The sequence below is a fragment of the Calidris pugnax genome, unplaced genomic scaffold (genome assembly GCF_001431845.1).
Source record: "Calidris pugnax isolate Ruff unplaced genomic scaffold, ASM143184v1 scaffold1030, whole genome shotgun sequence".
In the NCBI taxonomy this organism is placed as follows: domain Eukaryota; kingdom Metazoa; phylum Chordata; class Aves; order Charadriiformes; family Scolopacidae; genus Calidris; species Calidris pugnax.
In genome coordinates, this window is record NW_015091797.1 from 65182 (window position 1) to 86486 (window position 21305).

Below are 21305 nucleotides of genomic sequence, written 5' to 3' on the forward strand. Positions count from 1 at the left end.
GTCCTATCACCTCCTGTAAAAAATATATGGTTAAATACATCCCGATGATCATTTAAGCCTCCTACGTTAGGACAGAGTGACTAAGGTAAAAACACGGGACAGTTTCTGCGAGACACTGGCACAGCTTACATGTTGACTCCAAGGCTGAATTCTGAGTGTTTTAATTGTCACCACAGTATTCCATTTGCATAATTTCTATGTTCCCCTGCCAGAACCTTGAAAGATTAATTCTTATATTTAGGCTTAACATTAATCATCAAAATAATATCCAATTAACTGCAGTTGACAAACCAGCTCCACTAGTTTCTTTGCTGCATGGTAATTTAGAGCTAAGGGTATTCTGTTTTAATCTGGCAACGAAGAGCCTTCCCACATTCCTCTAGTTTCAAAGCTTATCTATAGTGCTTAAAAAAAAAAGGCAAAATAACTTCTTGCATAGAAATAATGAATATGTTAAATAACCTATCCATCTTAGTTTTACTGCAAGGTCAGGTTTCGGTGGGCACCCTGCATCACTGTTTTGGATTGATTTAATTTAACTTTTCTCTGAAGATTAAATTGTGCTTCTTTATTGTGAAAAGACAACTGGAAAAGCTATTTTCTGTCTTGTAGACTACAAGAATATAAACAATCACATGTTCATTTTCTCCTTCCTGAATAACACTCCTTATTTGCAAGAAAATTTCTTTCACAAAAGAAAACTCTCAACATATTCTCAGTTTATTTCTCATAAGCATGTTTCATTTACTGGGATACCCAATTCTCCAGATGTTTTTCTGAGAAGCAGCAGTGTGAGGAGGAACAGGTAGCAGCTAAGTCCTCACAGTGTGAGCATTAAGCCCAGACATCTCCCTTGGCAGGGCAAGGCAGGCATCACCTTCCCTTGGAAACAAAAAGGGAGTGGGGGCACAATCATCCAACGTGTCCTACCCAGTGTGGGAGTAAACAGGAAAGACAAGACTAGGAGGAACATTGAGCTGCCAAGGCAGGCGAATTCAAACTGTAAACCTCCTCACCTTACCCAGGATATTGTAAAAAGCTCCAGCTAGACTATAAGCTTTTTTTTCCTGTCAAGATTTACTTTTTTTCCTTTTGAAGGGAAGGTCTTGGAACATTCAAGCATGTTCTCTCTTCACTTAATTTCCATAAAGAGAGTATTAATTGGGGAACTTCTGAGCGATACGTTGTATACATTTAACCAAAGAGGTGGAACTGAGAGAAAGTATCACTGGTAACAGGTTTCTGGTACCATGCCATGGGACACCTGAAAAACTGAAATCCATCAGGATTGTATTTCTTCCACAAAGTCATTCTTAGCAACAGCACTCCTAAAGACCATAGCACGGCCTGGCTTTGATGCAGGCTGAAGCACTAAAGACCATAGCGCGGCATGGCTTTGATGTGGGCTGAAGCACACAGCACTGTACAGAGTTTTGGCCACTTTAAATACTATGTTTAATTGTGTACCTTTCCTCAGAACCCTAAAACTGCTATCCTCCTCAGGCCCATCCCCAATTGCTCTTACTACATGGTAAAACCGGTTTGCTTCCATTCTCGTTACTCTGTCTGATAAGAAACCAGTGATGATGACTAATACTGGGGGTGATAGGGCTAAAAAGCCAACTGGTAGTGACTTCTACAGTCCCTGGTGGCAGGCTGATGGCTACTCCCTGAGGAACTTATCATCTAACACCAATGAAACAAGTCCAGCAAGCTTTTAAAAACTTATTTGCTTCACCCACCCCTTTATTTTTTCCCCTTTACCCACTTCAGCTGCAGGCAAAATAGTAGTAGCTTTTTCTGTTTAGGTACTATAAAATCCCTCTTGGTTTATTATTTTCATCTCACTGCCTACAACACCGAACTGGGAGATTTGAGTTTTCTAAATCAAAGCCATACTGCTCTGTAGCCATACAAGGAGTTACATTCTGTAAAAGCCTGGATTATTTTTTTTTTAATTAATGTTATATAGTGAGACCTGTTTAACAGTTAACAACATGCAAACAGAGGGAAGAAGGATTTAACAAAAGAAAATGGCAAGATGGAAGTGTGAAGAACAGACATGCAGATCTCTACAAACTCTCACTAGATGTTTGGTTTTTTGTGCCAGCTCTATTAAGAGATTTCCTAAGAGCAATTCTATGTATATTTCTTTAAAGGCAGCACTGCAGTCCTTCTCAGTGACCTGTATATTGGGGCCAGGTTTCTCAAAAATAAGTATTTGATTCCTAACTCCCCACATATTTCAAGGAAATTGGTTACCCAGATGGGAGTTCGGAACGTAAATGCGGATCTGCCCCAACTGAAGGGTCATTTTACAAAGAAAAGCCAGCCTGGCATGTTTTTCGTATTTTTGATTTTCTGAACAGGTACATAATTCTTATACAAAATTAACAAGCACTGCTGGAGCTGTAGTGATGGTTGGCTCAGCACAGCGCAGTATTCTCACAAAAGCCTTCGCAAATGATGAGGAGAGAGTCTACAGCAGCAGGTGAAACATCATAAAACATTTAACTAGCTGTGTAGGCCCTCATCATTTAATAAAAATGATATGCTTTTGTAAAATACCATAGCTTTACTATCTGCTCAACAGCAGCAAAATCTTAGCCACTGAAAGATTATTTCCATGACCTATATGTATAATGTCACCTTCTCTAGAGATCTCTTTGCACTCCTATATGCAAGTAGACTCAAGCTTTGTCAAAATTTGTTATGTCTCAGACCTTTTTGCTGTACAAAATTGTTTTGATAATCAGGTAACTAGAATTCTTTCCTTGCCCTCATTACCTGATGTTTCATGCTTGTTACAGATCCAAGTAGGCTCCCTGCTTCAATTCCAAGTTTATGCAACCATGTCCTGCTGTTTCCAACACAGTTACACAAATCTCCAACTGCTTTTTGAAACTGATGTACCCAATACTGCAAGGAATTAGTGAATTGCAAGGAGCAATTGCAGTGAGAAAGGAGGGATAGATGCAAGCATCTGGGAGCAATAAGCTCTTCAGCTAGAAGAGCAAGGGTTTCTATAACCCTCATTTCCTTCCATTCCTCTTAATATAGCACACTACAAAGAAAATTTCCAGGGGCCCAGGCTGCTCTGTAACATCTGTTCTCCAATACTCAGATGAGCTGCCATCACAAATAAGAAGATTTTTAGAAAGGTCTGTCAAAAATAGAGACAGAAAATATAAAATTCTTTACTTTACCACTGTTTCATCACTTTTAAGTGCATTAAGTTCTCTGAAAAATGTATTCCCTAAGCACAAGCACACAGATTGTGACAGCCAGATCTTCCTCTACACAGTTTTCCTTTTTTGTTGTTTAGGCTTCCTAAACTTTACTATAACAGAAAAAGACTGTCCTCCTTTTTATTTTTCTTTCAATGTACTCCAAAAGACTACAGCCTTGTTTTGTCAGCATTCCTCTCTCTGTTTATGTGCTTTTCAAGCTTTAAGAGATAACACTGTATTTCATACAACATTTATCAATAATACTCATGTCTTTATTTACCATTTATAAACATCAAAACAATCGTTTGTAGATAAGGACACAGAAAACAGCAGCTTCTCAGACATTTATATTAACTTGCAAATACAGCATTTAGGATTAGTGACTAGTCATCCTGGACCTTTACACTTTTCTCTTCAGTATCTATGGAGTTCCTCATCTCCATCCATATCATCAGCACCTGTTCCTTGAATTTTCAGAATACTTTCTGTATAAATAAGGTTACCAAGTTTTTGGGTTGACTTAGATACATTTCCCCCTTCCCTGTCACCCCTCAGCTTTCTGCCAGTAGCGACAACCTGCCTGGAATCTCCTGACAGAGAGCAGCCCAGGGAGAAGAGCAGCTGCCCCACGGGCATTCCCAGCACTGGCAGGTAGCTCCATGAAGGACACTGGACATCAGAGTACAGGGCCACCAAGCACACACAGCTCAGTTACGTGGTGTGTGTGCTGTGAGACCAATGGATCCAGCTTTGCCAACTTACTGTCAACACCTTAGCCAATGATCACGTGTGAAAATGAACATGAAGAATAGCTGCTTCTTAGATATTTATAGAAACTTGCAAGAACAGTAAGGTCATTCCAGGATCCAGGATGTCCCCGTGTCTGGTACTACTTCCCTCTGGGAGAATGAGCAGGACTTGCTAAGGTCTCTTCTGTGTGGAAGAGATAATCAACATTTAGAACTTTTGCTTCGTGTGGCAAGTAGAGAGGAGCATTAGAGTCTTGAGTTTTGTCCCAGAAAATACAAAACATGAACGTAGTAAACTCAGAACCCCATAAAGAAAACTGAATTATGCTTGAAAGCAACAGAAAACCTTATTGCTGGGTCATCTGCAGCCCAGAAACTCTGGTCTATAATACTGTAGCCTGAATCAAAAAATTGTTTTGCCCAGTACAAGAAAGAAACAACCACAAAACAACATTAAGATTATATTCTCCTGCCACCTACTCCAAACCTACCAGTTGAACAGCCTTTCACAATGCCCATATTAAACACAGCCTCACAGATAAGACAGATGGCTTCTCCATACATCTTAGAAGCTATGATAAAAGTCATTATTTTTGCTAAAACAAAGTTATGATACACCAGCCCATGCCCACTGGGCACTTTTCTGAGAGCAATCAAGGTACAACTACTAACATCTGTTCTTCCCCAGTCTCCCATACCTCTGTCTGCTGCTACTTTGTAGAAGAGAGCTGAGAGAAATGGGGATTTCAGTTCTCTCATCACAAGATCTTAACTACAAGTGAGCCCTCTAAAATATAAGACACCAACATTTTATAGCAAGCGGGTACATCTGCCAGATTCTCAAAACCTGAAGAGCTTTTGACACCTTGTTTTCCCTTTTGCAGGGAACTGTTGACTGGCTGGAAGAAAAAAATCCAGGTTGAACAACCAATTATGCACAAACACTCTTACTGTTGACTCTATCCAGCATGAAATGGAATACAGACAGGCTTTTCTTTTCATGGAAGAAAGCTTCTCTTAGCTCTTTCCACTTTGAAAGAAACCAATTTTATTTTTTTTTCACTTTCACATTTGGATACTCTGCTGCTCACCCTGTGGTGAGATACTCTCTGCTACTCTGTATGACAGAAGAGCTGTTGAGATCCTCAAGCTTGAGCTATACTGATGCTCTGCCCTAATTTCCAAGATTGCTAGACAGCACTGGCATAAAACCATCCGTTTGAAGTGGATTCACAAAGTAGGCTCAGATTTGAACTGGAAAGCCTAAAGCACGTATATATTGCAACAGAACAAGCCACAGCTTGTTGAGAGACTGATCCACATCTCATTGAGACTCTCCACTGACTTTGGCACTTGCTGGCCCAGCCCTTAATCCTGTAACAAATGCTGCAGAGAATGTTCTAGATGTTTCTGAAGGTAAGCTATTATATTACTGAGACACTATACAAATATTTTTTGTCAATAAGTTTCACACTGACCTCCCTGAATATAATCTCTAACCTTAATTACGGCTATTAGCTTATCATTGGAAACTAGAAGAGGAGAAAACATTTAAAGGATGAAATTTTAAAAACTTCCCTCACCCACCCACCAGCTCCTCTTCCCCATGTGTGCTCTGCCTTAATGCACCCCTAGCTGTGCTGCTGCCACCCATTCAACATAACCTACTAAACCACAGCACTTGGAGTAATAGGGATTTTAGCTCTTTTCCCTCTTCTTACAAAAAAAAAAAAAAAAAAAGAAATTCACAGCCATTGAATTCAATAAAAAGCCTAGGAAGAAAAGAAATGAGTTTAGCAAGTACATCTGAAGCCAAAACAAAAAAGTGAGCTTATCAAGTAAACACAGGGTATTTCACAGAAAAGGCCCATACACAAGCAGAAAGAGTGTGCCACCAAATGCTCCATTACAAAGCAAAAATGTTAAAGTAACGTAAGCTCATTGGGAAAATAAAACTATTTGAAAAGAGAAACTAATCATACGCGATCTACAGAAGCAGTTGGAAAATATACTACATTTTAAGGGCAGGAATAAATGTTTCTACCAGGAAAGTAATAATTAAGAACAGACTCACTGGTTGGTTTTGTTTTTCTTTTAAGTGCAATCCACTCCAAGCTTACCTATGTCCTGTACTAACTACTGCCTTTGAAATAGAAACGTTTACATGTATTTGCTTGTTCTAAAAGCACACAGACCTCAGTGAATATTGTCTTTTAAACCTAGCTCCCATGTCCAATGCAGGCAGACACTGTTCAATAGCTGCACCTGCCTGTGAGCCAGGCCAGGCTCTGCCATCCACACAAGCTGCTGCTGAGGCAGTGCCCTCACCTCGCTTCAACAGGGCTTCACCTGCTGCAACTGCAATACAGCTGGGAGCAAGGTTTTCAGGAGAGAAACACCCATTACGATGACAAAATTTGGGAGTATTGCAATGCTGAAGCTTTCCACAGCCTCCACAATGCCCAGCTTGTCACTACTGGAGGCAACGTTTAGTCCTCACAAAGGCTTACAAGGAGTGCTGCGGCTCAGCATAAAGGCAAAGGGTCATATTTACTTAGTAGGATTTTAAAATATATTAAATATATTTTACTGTGAGGGTGGTGAGACACTGGAACAGGTTGCCTAGGGAAGTTGTGGATCCCCCATCCCTGGAGGGGTTCAAGGCCAGGCTGGATGGGGCTTTGAGCAACCTGGTCTGGTGGGAGGTGTCCCTGCCCAGGGCAGGGGGTTGGAACTTGATGATCTTTAAGGTCCCTTCCAACCCAAACCTTTCTATGATCCTTTGATAAATGCCTTGTCACAAAGCAGAAGGTATACACAGGAAAATTCTACTGAATAACTTGTGAACAATTTCCAGATACTTTGCTTAGTTGTCACGATAACTTAGTGTGGGCCTGTCAGGTAAGGATTTTCTTTCCCCTCTTTGGATTTACTCACATTCAGAAAAAAGACGACATCCACAAACATCCTCAAGGAGACATGCAGAAGGATGAGTTCACCCAGAATCAAATCAGTAGGGTGCCAATTCTAGCCCACCGTTGCTTTCTTCAGGTATAACATAACAAGAAAGCTTGAATGCCCATTCTGAAAATGTAAAATTCACTGAGCAATAGTATTTTGAAGCTTTGTTGTTTTTTTGCCTTGGATGTCAGATTTCTTGCACATTTATTAGCAAGTGCAAAAAGTTAAAAAGTTGCTCTTCTAAAGCACCTCCACCCTACTGGACTGTCCTCCCTCTACTCTTCCAGCAGCTGTAGACAAAAGGGTCCTTCTGTAACACTGCCAGTTACCTGCTCTGTTCTGCAGCACTATCACAGCTAAGAGCCCGCTTTCTTCTTTGATGTCTAGTATTTTATGTACCTGAAAATAACCCATCAATTTTCTCTATTAAACAAGTACTTCATACCTGTCAGAAATAGACTACTGACTGAACAAGCTCTATTGATTCAGGGAGACAGTATTTCAATTGTTTGTATTTAACATTTTCAATGAAACCGCAAGGAGCAGAAATTCCATTTTAAAAGGCTACAGGTTTCTGTTGAGGCCAGTCTGCTGGAGACGATACACCAGCCACAGCTGAGGTACGCTAAACATCCAGACAATCTCTTTGACTAATTCAAGAATACTGTTGATTTTGAGGAACTGGCGTGCAATTCTTACACAATTAGACAGTTCTTTTCATACAGATTAAAATCTGATGGAAGGCAAATTTAAAATGGAATAGGCAAGAAGACAGGGAGAGCACAGCATGAAGTAAGAGACGCAAGAGAAGGGTCCCAGTTTCCAGAACATACCAATTGCCTGCCCATGAAAAGACAACTTCTGCAACAGAAACTACAGTTTGGGGGCAGGGTAAGAAACAGGACTGGAGGAACTAATGCAATCAAAACATAACCACATATCAATTTTTATCAGTATTCTCACCAGTGCCTACACAGAGTTGGGCAGATTGGTTCTATTCTTTAGCATGTATCTAGAAGACCAAAGGTACTCATGCTTCCTGTGAAATATTTTGAGACCTGTACTGTAAATAGTAATAATTATTTCCAGCTTCACTTTTAATTGGGAAAGTGGTGAGAGCACTGAAGAAAGGGTTTCGAAGTCTTAAATGCAACGGTGAAGTTATAACATACAATAGACTTTGCGAAAATTATGTCTTAATCCATTGTGGCATAATTAGATGTTGCAGCTTTAAACTACACAAATGACAACACATCACCAGATTTATTACAACACTGACAGAACAACACAAAGCTGAAATCTGATATTGTTTTATTTACTGCCTTATGTGTAAGCTGCCTCTTTAAAACAAATACCCTAAATCCGTTATTGAAACAGGTACAGTTTAACTTCCATGATTCTCTGTTCACCTAGATAAGTCACTTTTTTTTTAAGAAGTGGCTTTTGGCACTGTGCCACAGACACCAAGTCCAAGTAAATCCGTATTACACAGATCACTGACCTGAATCTACTGATACTCTTACAATCTTGCCCTTCAATCCAGCTGCAGCCAAACTCATTAAATCCCAGATACGAAGCATACACTGTTTTAGTCAAGAAAAGGAGCCATACAGCTTTCAAAATGGCCATTTAAAAACTTCTACCATTACCTTTCCTCAAAAACAATAAAAAACTATTTCTGTTTCTCTAGCAGTTGATACCAAAACCAAAATCAAAACTATGATCCTTTAAGGACTTGGGGGGGAAAGCCATACACAAAAGGCAACTTACACAGCTGATTCCTATTTCTTAAACACATTAAACCAATTAATTTGTGCTATGGTTTACTTTTTTTTTAAAGTGGTTTCAAAAATTGAAATGCAATAGGACAAAACTGTAATTTTAAGCCAGATTTAAACAACTGTAAGCTTTATATTACAACCTAACGAACACATTACCTGTAACATAATAACTGTTACTATCAAAACATTCTCACAATGGTATTGCTAAATAAAAATCAGCACACTGATTTTTATGTAGCTATGACACCACTAGGTTTGCCACTTGCCAGAGATTTAAAATGTTTAAATAGATATTCTTCTGATAAACTTAAGCCTCAGAAAACTTAATTTGGAAGTTTCACAAACCCATCTTAGATTCTGTATGATTTAGAGAAACCACAATTAAAAAACCATGGATTTTGTTTGTGGATTTTTTTTACATTTTATTTTAGATCAGGTGACAGAGTTGGATTACCAGCTCTGCATGCAGTTTGATAACCCACAGCTACACCAGGATGTAGCAGTATGCATTTCAAATAGCTGTCCCTTTTATTGACAGAACAGCAGAAACTAGATTTGGTTGGGAGAGTTGGTTGGTCATTTCAAATATTCTCCTTTTTTCAGGAAGAGGCTTCCTTAAGCAGCTCAAAAAGCCTGTAGACAGGGACTAAACATGCAGCTTCTTGGGCCTAACTTTATTTTATACCTCAAAAGCAAAAAAACCCCAAAATCCAGACAAATGAGGTGGCAAGCCCAGAAGTGGACGTTACTACAGCACCAACACAATGGAAAAGATGGACTTACACATAATTTATTATTCCTACCTTCCAAATACTTAGAGACTTTCTCCATTCGAACTGCCATACGGTAAAGAAAATGAACAGAAAGATGCAACATTTAGCTTTAAAAATCATTTACAGACAACAAGCCGCCAAAAAAAATCTAGAGTTGTGATTATTAATAGTATAAAGTAAGTTATTTGTCCGAACCTGAGGTTAGGTCAGATCCTCTGTTCTTTTTATCTTCTACTATTTCATAGAACGGGCCTATTACTTGTAGTAATTCTTCAACTTTGTCCGTCATTGGCATACTCTCAAGAATCTGCACAAGTCCAAAATATGAAGCATCTTATGAAACAGCATTTCAACAATTCATTCATTTCAAATGATTAGAAGTTGCTGGTCATTGTAAAACTTAGTAACATTTCTCTAAGTCACTTCACACATTATTCTGCTTTGTTGTTTTTTGGTTGGTTTTTTTTTAATTAAATGAAAACAACAAACTTCATTCACCACATAAAATTCTTAACTAGCTGTATTAACATTTTTTTAGGTGAAGAGAAGATAAAAGAGCTAATGCATTTGCCATCACTAAAGGACCACCTCAGTACAGTATTAATAGACTTCAATTACATTATTTCAGCAGTTTCAAACTAAACCAACTCAAAGTTCAACAGGCTGCTGTTATCTGATGCAATTTATTTTATAGACAAGCCTTCCCACAGAGAAAATGAAACTGGAAGACTTTTTTTTTCCTTAGAGGATTCTGTATATTTGTCAAACCTTGTCATCTTCAATGGAATGCAAGGAACAGATCAGAAGTGCCCCACCAGGTCTATCTAAACCCAAGCACAAAGTGGACAGAATACAGCAAAACTGGGACAGCACAAAAGACATACTTTGCAGAGCAAACTAGAACCTAATTCTGGTCTTGAAGTCATTTAGAGCTCTTCTACTGATAAAAGTGTCTTCATTTTAAGTTACAAAACCAATACTTTTGATCATCTAATAGGAATGCAAAATCTTAAACCTAAAATAGATTGAATAGATTGATAGATAATAGATTATTATTTTTTAAAGGGGGTAATAGCTATAGGAAAAGATTCAGGTAGAAGCAAACTAATAGCTACAGCACACCTCCTCCAGCAGAAGAGCGCCAAGAAAGCAACAGATGGGAGGCACAGGTTGCCACAGAACATGCTGCTCAAAAGCCCCAAACACATCACTAAGCAGTAGAAGCAAAAGCTACAGCATTACTTCACAAAGCAGGAGCTCCAGACAGGTAACAAGTCAACACTTAAAAACCAATCAAGGATACCCAGAGACAACAATCCTATCAAACTGCAGTTTCATTGCAGTTTGATCTATTCTGTGTATATAATTCATTTCATATTTGTTAGAGAGCAATGCTCAGTGCTCAGACATGGAGCTGGATATGAAACAGAAACAGGACAACTGTGTCTTTTTTTTCCATGTTTTTTCTTTAACTTCAATAGCATTGAGAGAAACAAGAATCCTTTTCTAGGATAACACTTGCATTTGCTATGTATTTACTTCTATACTCTACACTAAACTGTTTCATACATCCATTTGTATGATGTCTGCACATAACTGCTCCTCACCTGCTCTAAACAGACTTCAACGTACTCTCTGCAACTTCAAGCAATTCTTATAATCTTACTGCAGTTTCTGTTAAAGTTTTGTAACTGCTAGTTTTTAGGTGAGCAAGAGCAAATACTTCCACAAACAAAATGAAATGCTTACTTATACACAAGGCACAATATGCAGTCTTAAAATTTGAAAGTGCAAAGTAAGTTATTACGTATCCTGAATTACTGGTTTTTTTGGATATCACACAATTCATATATGAAGACTCTTATCTTAAATTAGAAACACCATGTAGTGTTAACACCTCTATGCTAAAATATCACTCATTTCTAATACATAACACCACAATACATCTGAAATGCAAATAAAGTAGTTTAAACAGTATTGCAACATAAGAATTCAGAAAGGCTACTTGGAAGATAAATTAACCTTAACGAAATGCACCTGGGGTCAGATTCATCTTAGCTAAAACACCTTTGGTCATCTCACACAAGCACCTCAAAATCTCATCTAGACATGTTCCTCAACAGCCATGATTTTCAAGGCTTCCACACGAAGGGAAAAAACCACCAAACAAGTTCACAGTAAAAGTATCCTGTGACTGGGTCATTTGATGCACGCACAGCCCAAACATAATAAGCAAATGTTAGGGACACGCCCCAGGGCTGGGGTAGGAATATGGCAGTCTTATAGACCCTTAAACACAGTCCTGTCGTATCAATATACGAGCAGGTTTCTTTTCCCCCCAAGTCACAGACACCCATGCAGCAACAGCAGATGCCCCCAGGAACACCACAAGGATTAGCGCAGTGCCTGCTGATACAACAACCCAGTGGAGCCATTTGAAATGCACTTCCAATTGACATTTCAATTAGACTCAATCAGGTTGGAAAAGCTGAAGCTAATATTTCAAATGTGAGAGCTGAAACAGCACCAAAGCGTGGTAAACAGACTCCCCAGTTTCAAAGCTGAGAAGGGAAAGAAGTCTTGCTCTCCAATCCCCCCCATATAATATGTACAGAGGCAGAACATTTGTGCTTCATTAGGGTCAAGTAATTAGATTTCCTCACAGGAGACTTACTAGAGTTTTTTTTAGAACAAACATTGCAGTTTCACTTAGTTTTAGTGTCCTGACCAAACCAATTACTGCATTGAAAAAAATAAGATACTACTGAAGTATTAATACTTTTTGAATCTGAGACTTGAAATGAAGAGCTAAATCTTATGGTATGCACTCAAAAAGAATATTAAATTTTAGTGGGATTTTTGACCAAATGAATATTTGGCCTCCTGTGGCTTTTGTAGTTGTTTATTTTTCATTTTAAAGCAGCTACAGTAATACCAACAGGAACTAAATTACCAAAATTGCAGATAGGAAAAAGAACAGTAGTCAGACTCCAGCTCCCTGCCTAGTAAAAGTTTTTGTTGTATCAATCATTAAACTTGTTAAGAGTTTAATGTCAAGATAGTGGCCTAGGAAAAAAGCAAGTGTATTTGGAATAAACTTATGTTTTCTCCTCGATGCTAACCTTAGAAGTATAATTGTAATCTATAATATCTGGATTGACAGTAAATAATTTTTCAACTAGAAAGGCCACCTAGAAGGGCTTCAGTGAAAAGACCGCAGTGAAAAGGGTTAGTTAATAAAAGAAAAGAAACTTTAATTCTGAATTCTTACTTTAGTTAATACAGTATTAAGCAGGAATTGCAGCAACTATGACTGTTTACAAGTTACACATCTATTCCAAAAAAGGCAGATCAAATTACTCAATTCTAACTGTTTCACTGCAACTGTAACGTACAAGGAATATTTTAATGACAAGTACAGAAAATTCAGGTTGCTGAGTTCTTCTTGAAAAATCAAAGATAATTAAGTTTATATATTTGATTATACTCATGTCTCTCATCATGAGAGTGAGACTCTTGCTCCTGAAGCCCTTCTGGGAAGTTGGGGTTTTCCCCTTTCCAAGATAAGGATCACGTACCTCTTTGAACTCTGAGAACTGAGGCAGTTTGAAGTAGATCAGCTTTTCTTTTGTTGTTAACTTCCACTGTTTTCCCCACTGCCCCTTTTACCATGATTTCAATACTTTGCTCTCTTTAAGCTCTGTCATTCAAGCTTCATACCAGCTAGAGCCCTCGTGTTTCTCTTAAAACAACTCAAATTCTATAGCTTTGGAAGAAACTACACAATTTTCTTCTCCCCCCTGGCCAATTGGAATAGTACTGAAATCTAACAGTTCACATATGGAATAACTCCTTTGAAGCTTTAACAGCAGTAGTCAGCAAGAACCTCCTCAGGTTCCTTAATTTATTTCTGAAACAGTTGTTTTAGAAGAAGCCCTCCACTCATTAGTAAACTTACCTTCTTCATTTCTTCAACATAGGCTATCATAGCTTCTTCTTTGGACATGTCTCCCAAGGCACTCCAAGCATCCCTAGGAAAGAAAGTCACGTACGTTCATACATTTTCAGTATCTTCAAGGCCTACTTGATTTTTTTCAGCCTGGCCCTAAGTAGGTCAGTTATGTAATGCCCAAAGTTTCTCTGATACAAATAAAATGCAACAACAGTTCACAACTTTTTGGTTTTTTAACTCCAAATACATAATTTGCTAGGATAATCACATAGTGGTACATCAACAAAGGAGCAACAAACTGGATAGCCTGGGGCCTGAAGGGTTCCTCACTGCCCAGCTATGAACCTGTACCTGGTAAGTTGTTAACAAGCCCAGATATGAGACATGCATATTTCCCTTTTGATTAGGCTGATTTTTTTAATGACCTTCTGCTCCAGAAAAAGAGCAGGCACTGGCACTCCAGCCAGCACTTACAGTTTTCATCAAGTTAGAATAGGCTACAAGAAAAGTCTGTCTTTTTCAAGTTTAGCAACTGGGGGGAGACATGTCAGTCTGCTAGGCCAGTAGCTCAGCCATCATCCCCAGTTACCACAGCAGCTACTTCTGACCTAAAAAAATCTCCCCAGCTACAACTCTGCAAGACAGAAAAGTCCTATCAAATTTATCAGCATTGCACAAGGAATCTGTCAGAACACAGAGTGTAACAAGAAGTTTCCTTACACAGTCTTGCACTTGATTTGACGCTGTCCCTTGCCAGAGTATTTGTCCCACTTACAGCAAAACCCCAAGGCTGGTGGCTCATGTTTCAGCTACAACCAGCCAGGTTGGGTGGAAGCTTACTGCCCTAGTCCTCTGCAAAGATACTCCCTTCACCCTGACTTGGGGAGACTGGGGAGGAAGGGGAAAAAAAAAAAGCCATAGGAATAATAATTTCACAGATCCCAAGAAGGCCATGACCATAAAGACAGCAATAATACTTGTTCTTCAGGCCAAGTCATTATTAAAATATATTAAGCAAAGCATTTCACATGGCTTCTCAAACAGATCTTAGCTATTTGGTGAATCAGAAATCTTCCCAGCACAAGGAAAATACAGACAGTGGGAAGTTCTGCCACTGAGCAGACAAACCAGAAAGACACATAAACCAGACCTCTCCCCAAGAGCTTGAAGCTGTATCACTGGCTGTCAGTGAGCACTGATCTACCTCAGGCTCACATCATACCTGAGAACTCGATCTGGAAGAATTCCAGACACTGCTCCACATCGCTCACTCTGCAGAGCACCTACAATCTCATTCTATAACACGGGATAAACAGTGCAGAGGTACCATGATGGTGGTTGCCCAAGAAAAACCTGCCCACCTGCAAAACCCAAGGGAATGTCTTCACCTGCACCTCTGAGAAGTTACAGATTATCTGAGATAGAAAGTTGGAACACAAGACTGAAAATGAATTCAAGCTTTTCTTTTTAAAAAAAAGAAATAAACCCACTAAACTATTTCTGCATGTGCCACTCTTCTAAACATCTTCCCTCCGAGCATGAAAAAAAACCAAGCAAACAAAAAAACCTAAAACAACAACTCATTAAAAGTTACCATTTATATCTACCAATTGGATCCCAAAATCCAGGTCGTGGAATGTTACAGGGTCCTTGGGTTGCTTGCTTATAAAAGCTATAGAACTTGAGCATCATTTCATTCGTTGGCTGGAATGAACCTAGTGAAAGCATTTTAAAATACAATTAAATTATAATTGAGACTATTAATGAGCATTTTACAAGCTTAGTATTTCGGTGAGAAAATAGCCTGCAGTTTGTTATGGCCCAATTGACAGCAGTACAATTTAACTCAAAGAACATTTTCATTTCATCTACCATGACCCAGCACCACTGACAACATTTACTTTTGACAGAGTTCAAGGGACTATAACCTTTGCTACTACTCAGGTCAGAATCCACAAATCGAATTAAAAAAAAAAGTAATAAGTAATAAAGTGAGTGTCCTTTCACTCAGTTTTAAGGGGACAGGTTTAGCTCCTAGTAAACAAAATACCTTGGAAGTCACTTCACTGTTACAAACAGTAACTTATTGAAAGACTCCAGAATTACACAGAAAAAAAAAAAAAGACAAACAAAAAAAGCCCTCACAAAACAAACACAACAAACCCAAAACACAGCCCTTCAGCAGTGTTTTTGTTTACTTTGGATATCTGACAGCACTTTCAATAGCAGTTTCACTGTTTCTCCTGTTTTTCTTTTCTTCCTTGCGGAACACACTTTTGCAGAGGTAGGAAATGCTTACAAAACTGTAACAGCTGGCAGGGCAGACTCATAACAAACCTGTCATATCAAACACTTTGAGGTTGGATTCTAGTTATTAGGAAAAGTTGACAGTGACATTTATCTTAGTCCTTCGACAGACCGAAATTATGAAGTACGTAACAACCAACTTCCTTACTTTTATTACTCTTACCAAAAAGATACATTCTGGGTTGGTTTTGTTTGGTTTTGGTTTTCTCTTTTCCATGAGGTGTTTCAGCAGAGGGAACTCACGGCCGTCACACCAGCCCCGGGAGTGCGGGGCGGCCGAGGCCCTTCCCCGCCGGGCTGAGGAACCCCGGGAGCCCCCGAACCGCCGTGTCTTCAAGGAGCAGCGGTGGGCGGCACCGAGACCGAGGTTTTCTAGCGGTTCTCCAGCCGCCGGCTGAGGGAAGGCGGCCCTACTGCCCCGGCCGGGCCGCGGGTACCGGCCAGGCCCCGCACCGATGCCACCGGGATTGCCCCCCACACACACACACACACCCGCCGCCGCCGGTGCCCCCCTCCCCAGGCCGCACTCACCATTTTTGGGCAGGCTCTGGATCACCTTCACGGCTGCCTCGAACCTGGTGGCGTGCACGGAGCCGGTCTCCGCCATGTCCCCGTCCCCTCACCGCCTCCCGCTCGGCTGCCGGCGCGGTCTCAGCTCAGCGTTCCCCCGGCGCGGCGCCTGCAGCCGACTGGGGCGGGAGAGGGGCTGAGAGGCGCCGGGCCACAGGCGGCCACCCCCCGCTAGCGGCGGGGCGGGGTGCCCGGCCCCCGCCCCGACCTCCGGGCCCTTGTCCCTCCAGCAGGGCCGGCCACAGCGCGCCCTGCCCCTCACCCCGCAAACCAAGCACGACCCACAACACCCCCCCGCCCCGACCCAGCCAACAGCCCGTCCCTACCTTCGTCCCGGCTTTAGGCCCCCATGTTATGTCTCCCACCGCCCTGCCCTTCCCTTCCCCTCCCCCGGCACCGCCCCGAGGCCGCCAGGGGCACGCTGGGAAATGTAGTCCGGGCCCCTCACCGCTCATTCCCGCCGCCCGCCTACCCCTCAGCGCCTTCCCTTCCTCCCGCCGCGGGCCGCGGGCCCCCCGCCAGCCCCTGGCAGCGAAGAGCGGAGGCGGCCGGCCGGCCCCGGAGGCAGGGCTGGGGCCCAGGAGAAGGCCTGGTCCGGCCTGGTCCCAGGGGCCTCCGAGAGCTGCTGCGGGTGATGGCAGGTGCCGTCCTGAGGCCCGAGCAGCCGCTGAGGCGCGGATCCCGGGGAGCCTCTCGGTGCGCAGCGAGGAAACGCTCACCTGCTTCGTGTTTGTCAGGTTTTTTTCCCCTCCTTGGTTCTTTATTTCTTTTCTGCTCCCCTCCTCATCCTACCCCTTCTCTTCCCTGCTTGCACACCCACAGTTACGTGGTGATGAACGTTTTAAAACGTGCCACATTCCACCCATTTTATGGGCCTCGGTTATCACAGAATCACAGAATGATATGGGGTTGGAAGGGACCTCTGGAGATCATCTAGTCCAACCCCCTGCCAGAGCAGGGCCACCCAGAGCAGGTCCCACAGGAACGTGTCCAGGTGGGGTTTGAATGTCTCCAGAGAAGGAGACTCCACAGCTTCTCTGGGCAGCCTCTGCCAGGGCTCTGCCACCCTCACAGGAAAGAAGTTCCACCTCATGTTTAGATGGAACTTCTTACGTTGAAGTTTGTGCCCGTTACCTCTTGTCCTGTCACTGGGCACCACTGTAAAAAGACTGGACCCATCCTCCTGACACCCACCCTTTTAGTATCCCCAGATCTTTCCCCCCTCGGCCACCCCCTGCTTTGCTGCTTCCCCTCCTCCTCCCAGCCATCCTCCTGCCCGCACCTAAGCTCATTCACCTCAACTACCACTGTATTTTTGTATATATTTTTGTTATAGCTTTAATGACTTCTGTTGACATTAAAATTTTAGGCACGAGATTTTAAAAGCCTAGAACGCGGGGAGTAACTTCTTCCCCCGGTATTTGGAGGGAGGCAAGGGTGAATACCAGTACAGAACCACCAGCCAGCCCAGTAGCTGAATAAATGAATGGCCTTATTCAACAGCACTGCGCGCCCGGCGCTCCACAAAGTCAAACAAAAGTATGCTAAACCAACTGCTTTTGTAGCAAGTGGAATAATTTACCCAGCGAGCAACAGGGTTTGAATAGAATCGAGTACAAAATCTTGGCATTCGAGTCAGTTCATTTATCTGGTACACAATATATATTTTAAATTCCTCTGGAGGCAGTTGTGTGCTCACAGTGTATGCCCTCTGGTGGGAAAGAAAAGCTCCGGAGAGAGGGAATTAGAGCAGATCAGCCCCTGCTCTGCTGAACTCACGCATTTCACAAGGTCAGCAGCCAGCTGGCCAGACCACAGCTTTGCTGGGGAGAAGCTGACGCTTCCAGAGGTGTTCAAATAGGATTCCCCGCACCGGGCAAACCCGTGTGGGGGTTCCCTGTGCTGATCATCCCCTGTTACGAACACTCACGTGAATGTTACAGATAAATTTCTCTGAATTTTTCATTTTCGAGTGCTAGATTTCTAAAGCTCTTGTGAGCTACATACTAAGATCTATCATCTTTTTTTATCCGTGAAGGTAGGAATGACAGAAGCTCAGATCAAAGGGAAGTGTTTGTTTGAAGATAAGTGGGTCTCTGTATAAATATGGATTCCTTGAGCATGCAAGGAGTTAATTGCAAAAAAGTAATAAAAAAATTAAGGGCCTCCTGTGAGGCTAGCTGATGTGTAAATTCTATGTACCTGAGAAAATCTATGACGACATTTGCCATTTTAATTGATTTAAAAGAAATGCAGGCTGCATTTTTGTAATGAATGTTACCAGAGTTCCAGTGAAAGTAGGCTTTAAAAGAGATGCAAATGCCAACCTATTTAATGGCTCTGCACAGAAACAGAAGCTGCCCTCTTTGCACTGAAGATGTGTGAGAATGTGAGATCTGCAGATCCAGAATGAGGCACTTGAAGTAACCCAAAATAATCAGTACCATCATGCCCTGAGACAAGGATGAAATAGTAAATGAGAGGCAAATTTTGAGCACTGGTGAGCCTGTGAGAACATATCACAGAGGACTAGTTAATTTAAATGCTCATATATAATACTAATTAGCAGTGCTCTTACCTGTCCCTATGTAGACTTTTTGCATTCTCATTGCAGAGACTTCCATGTAGGGTTAACTGTAATCAAATGTGGAGTACAGGTAGTAAAGGAGACCCTCTCATCTGTTGCAGACATCCAGGAAGGGATCTGCAGCTTTATCTCAAGCTGAGGATCTAGACCCCATTCTTTAAGGAATAAAATTATATGATATTTCTCTGTTTTCTGCTGAGTACCTATTGGGAGTGATCACATGCTTGTAAAATCTAATTATAATCTATGTGTTGAACTGGACTGTCTTTCACCGGGTCTCTGAGGCAATCAGAAGTATGACCAGCTCTTGTTCTTTTTTTGATCCAATGTGTGAGAAGCTAAACACTGGGAACTGTGATAGAATGACTGACTGGTGATGCCCATCAGTTGAGGTGCAAGAGAGGCGAGGCCATGGTCCTCTGCTACCAGTGTGATTTGGTGATGAGCGCTATGTGTGACAACACACCATGGGTGCTTTGCTGTCCTCACACTTCTCTTCACTTGCGGTTTCACCATCTACTTATGGAGAGCCTGTGAATCACTAATATGAGGCAGTCCTGGCAATGTTGAGGCACATAACATCTTGTATGGAAGCATGCTGCTGTAGCCCCTGAAGGAGTAGATTTATGGGGTGCCTGGAGAAAAGGCACACAAGCGTGATCCTGAGTGTAGCCTTGGACCTACCCTTCACAGATGGATTAGGGATGGTTATTGAGTCCAGTGGTGTCATGGCTGTGGATCGTCTATCAAAGTCTGATGTTTTGAGCTACCTTACAATCCTCATTGTGTGCTGTGTGTAGCTGCCACTGTCCCTTCATGTTGTTCTCATCTCTGACCCACTCTGTCTTAGTTTTCTAGCAGTTGCTTCCAGTGCCAAGCTACACGCCAGTCCAGCTTGAGGAGCACCTTCATTTTACTTGAGGGACAACGAATCAGTTAAAGCCGAAACTGGAACCAATTATGCCTATTGCTCCCTCAAGGGTCTGAATCATAGCAGTGTATTTTACAGAAGTATTTTAAAATGTTTCTTAAGAAAGTAGACCATAGTCTTATATGCATTATGAGCAAGTTCTGTAAGCTACCAGATCCAAGAGCGTGTAATTTTAGAAAAGCTTACTTTTTGAAGTATCTAATCCAGCGAGAAGGGAGAATGAATTATTTAAAACCTAATAGTCATAATTATGAAGAACTAAATTAGCATTACAATTTCTCAGTCAAATCTACATGCTGATGAAGAATGGAAAGATGTTGTCTACGAAGGGTAGAGCATTTCATAAGGAATTGTTTACATTAGAAAGGGTAATGTATCAAATGACATTTACTTACAGGATTTTTTAATGAAATAATGAAGAATATTTGTGTCCAAATCGACAGCTTTGGAGGAAGAGAACTATTTGCCTACCAGGAATATGGCAAAAACAGCAGTTGAAGTTTGAAGTAGGCCAATCCCTGTTCTTCACAAAAGCCCTTTGGGCAAAGGACTAGTTTGACACAAGAAAGAAAGCTTTTGGGGATGGGAGTTTCCTTGCGAGGTTCAGATACACCCCTTAATAACTCGACTAGAAATACCAATTCATTTCACAGTTGGGGATTAAGTAATGGAATTATTTTTAACCATTATTAACGGCAGCTGCTTTGCCTAAGGATTAGGCCCCATCTTGTCAAAGGCATGAAAGGTAATATATCCCATTTCAAGTCTCTATTGAGCAATTCATTTCAGGTATCTCATGTCTTTCAGTAATCAATATTCTGAGCTGCATTTTTGTTTCTCCCATGCCTTCCCACTTCTCTTGTATTTCAAAGAAGTGGATGCAGTAACAAAAGTATATCCTTAGATCCGTTCCATAAAATGCTCTTTGAAGAACAAAATACAATCATACTTCCAAAGACATCTAACAGCATTTGACTTTGCGTTGAACTACACAGTATTTATGAAGTCAAAACCTTTTACAGGTTTATATCTTTGCAGGTCTAAAGTATAATGCAGTGCCATATTGTGTCTTAAGCCCCTCTTTTTTTATCCAAGCTCACTATTCCTTTCTTTTATGAATTTTTTAATAAAGTTCAGTTTTGCTCATTGCCTCAAGGTATTATTCTTGTAGAGCCAGCAGATAGTTATAACAGAATTGTTCAGATTTTGCATATTTTAGAAAGAACTGTTCCCTTACACAGCCATGAACTGAGCTTTGAAAAGCATGTGGTTTCATCTTGCAGCAACGACAAACTGTGTCTTATTATAAACAAGAGGAGCAGACGGCTCCCAACAAATACATGTTCTTTTCCCTTCAGTAAAAAATACAAAATCCGGAGGTCAAATTGTGCTGTCATTTACTGGGATATAAATTTGGAGCTACTTGGTTGATTTGGGGCTATTTATGGTGTTATCCATTTCCAT

The 21305-nt window shown here is 41.2% G+C and overlaps 1 protein-coding gene across 2 annotated transcripts in view; it reads right to left on the reverse strand.

The window, feature by feature from the left end:
* Positions 1-16706, reverse strand: part of ACBD5 (acyl-CoA binding domain containing 5) — a 29082-nt gene extending 12376 nt beyond the window's left edge. The window contains exons 1-6 of one of the 2 annotated variants that reach the window (XM_014962062.1): positions 16650-16706; positions 16285-16442; positions 15041-15161; positions 13453-13525; positions 9690-9801; positions 9525-9557 (exon numbers count right to left, since the gene is read on the reverse strand). In XM_014962062.1, the coding sequence (XP_014817548.1) occupies positions 9525-9557; positions 9690-9801; positions 13453-13525; positions 15041-15161; positions 16285-16360 (415 nt within the window). In that variant the 5' untranslated portion in view covers positions 16361-16442; positions 16650-16706. The remainder of the gene's footprint in view (positions 1-9524; positions 9558-9689; positions 9802-13452; positions 13526-15040; positions 15162-16284; positions 16443-16649) is intronic. The other variant, XM_014962063.1, reaches the window with a different exon arrangement.
* Positions 16707-21305: the final 4599 nt, after the last annotated feature.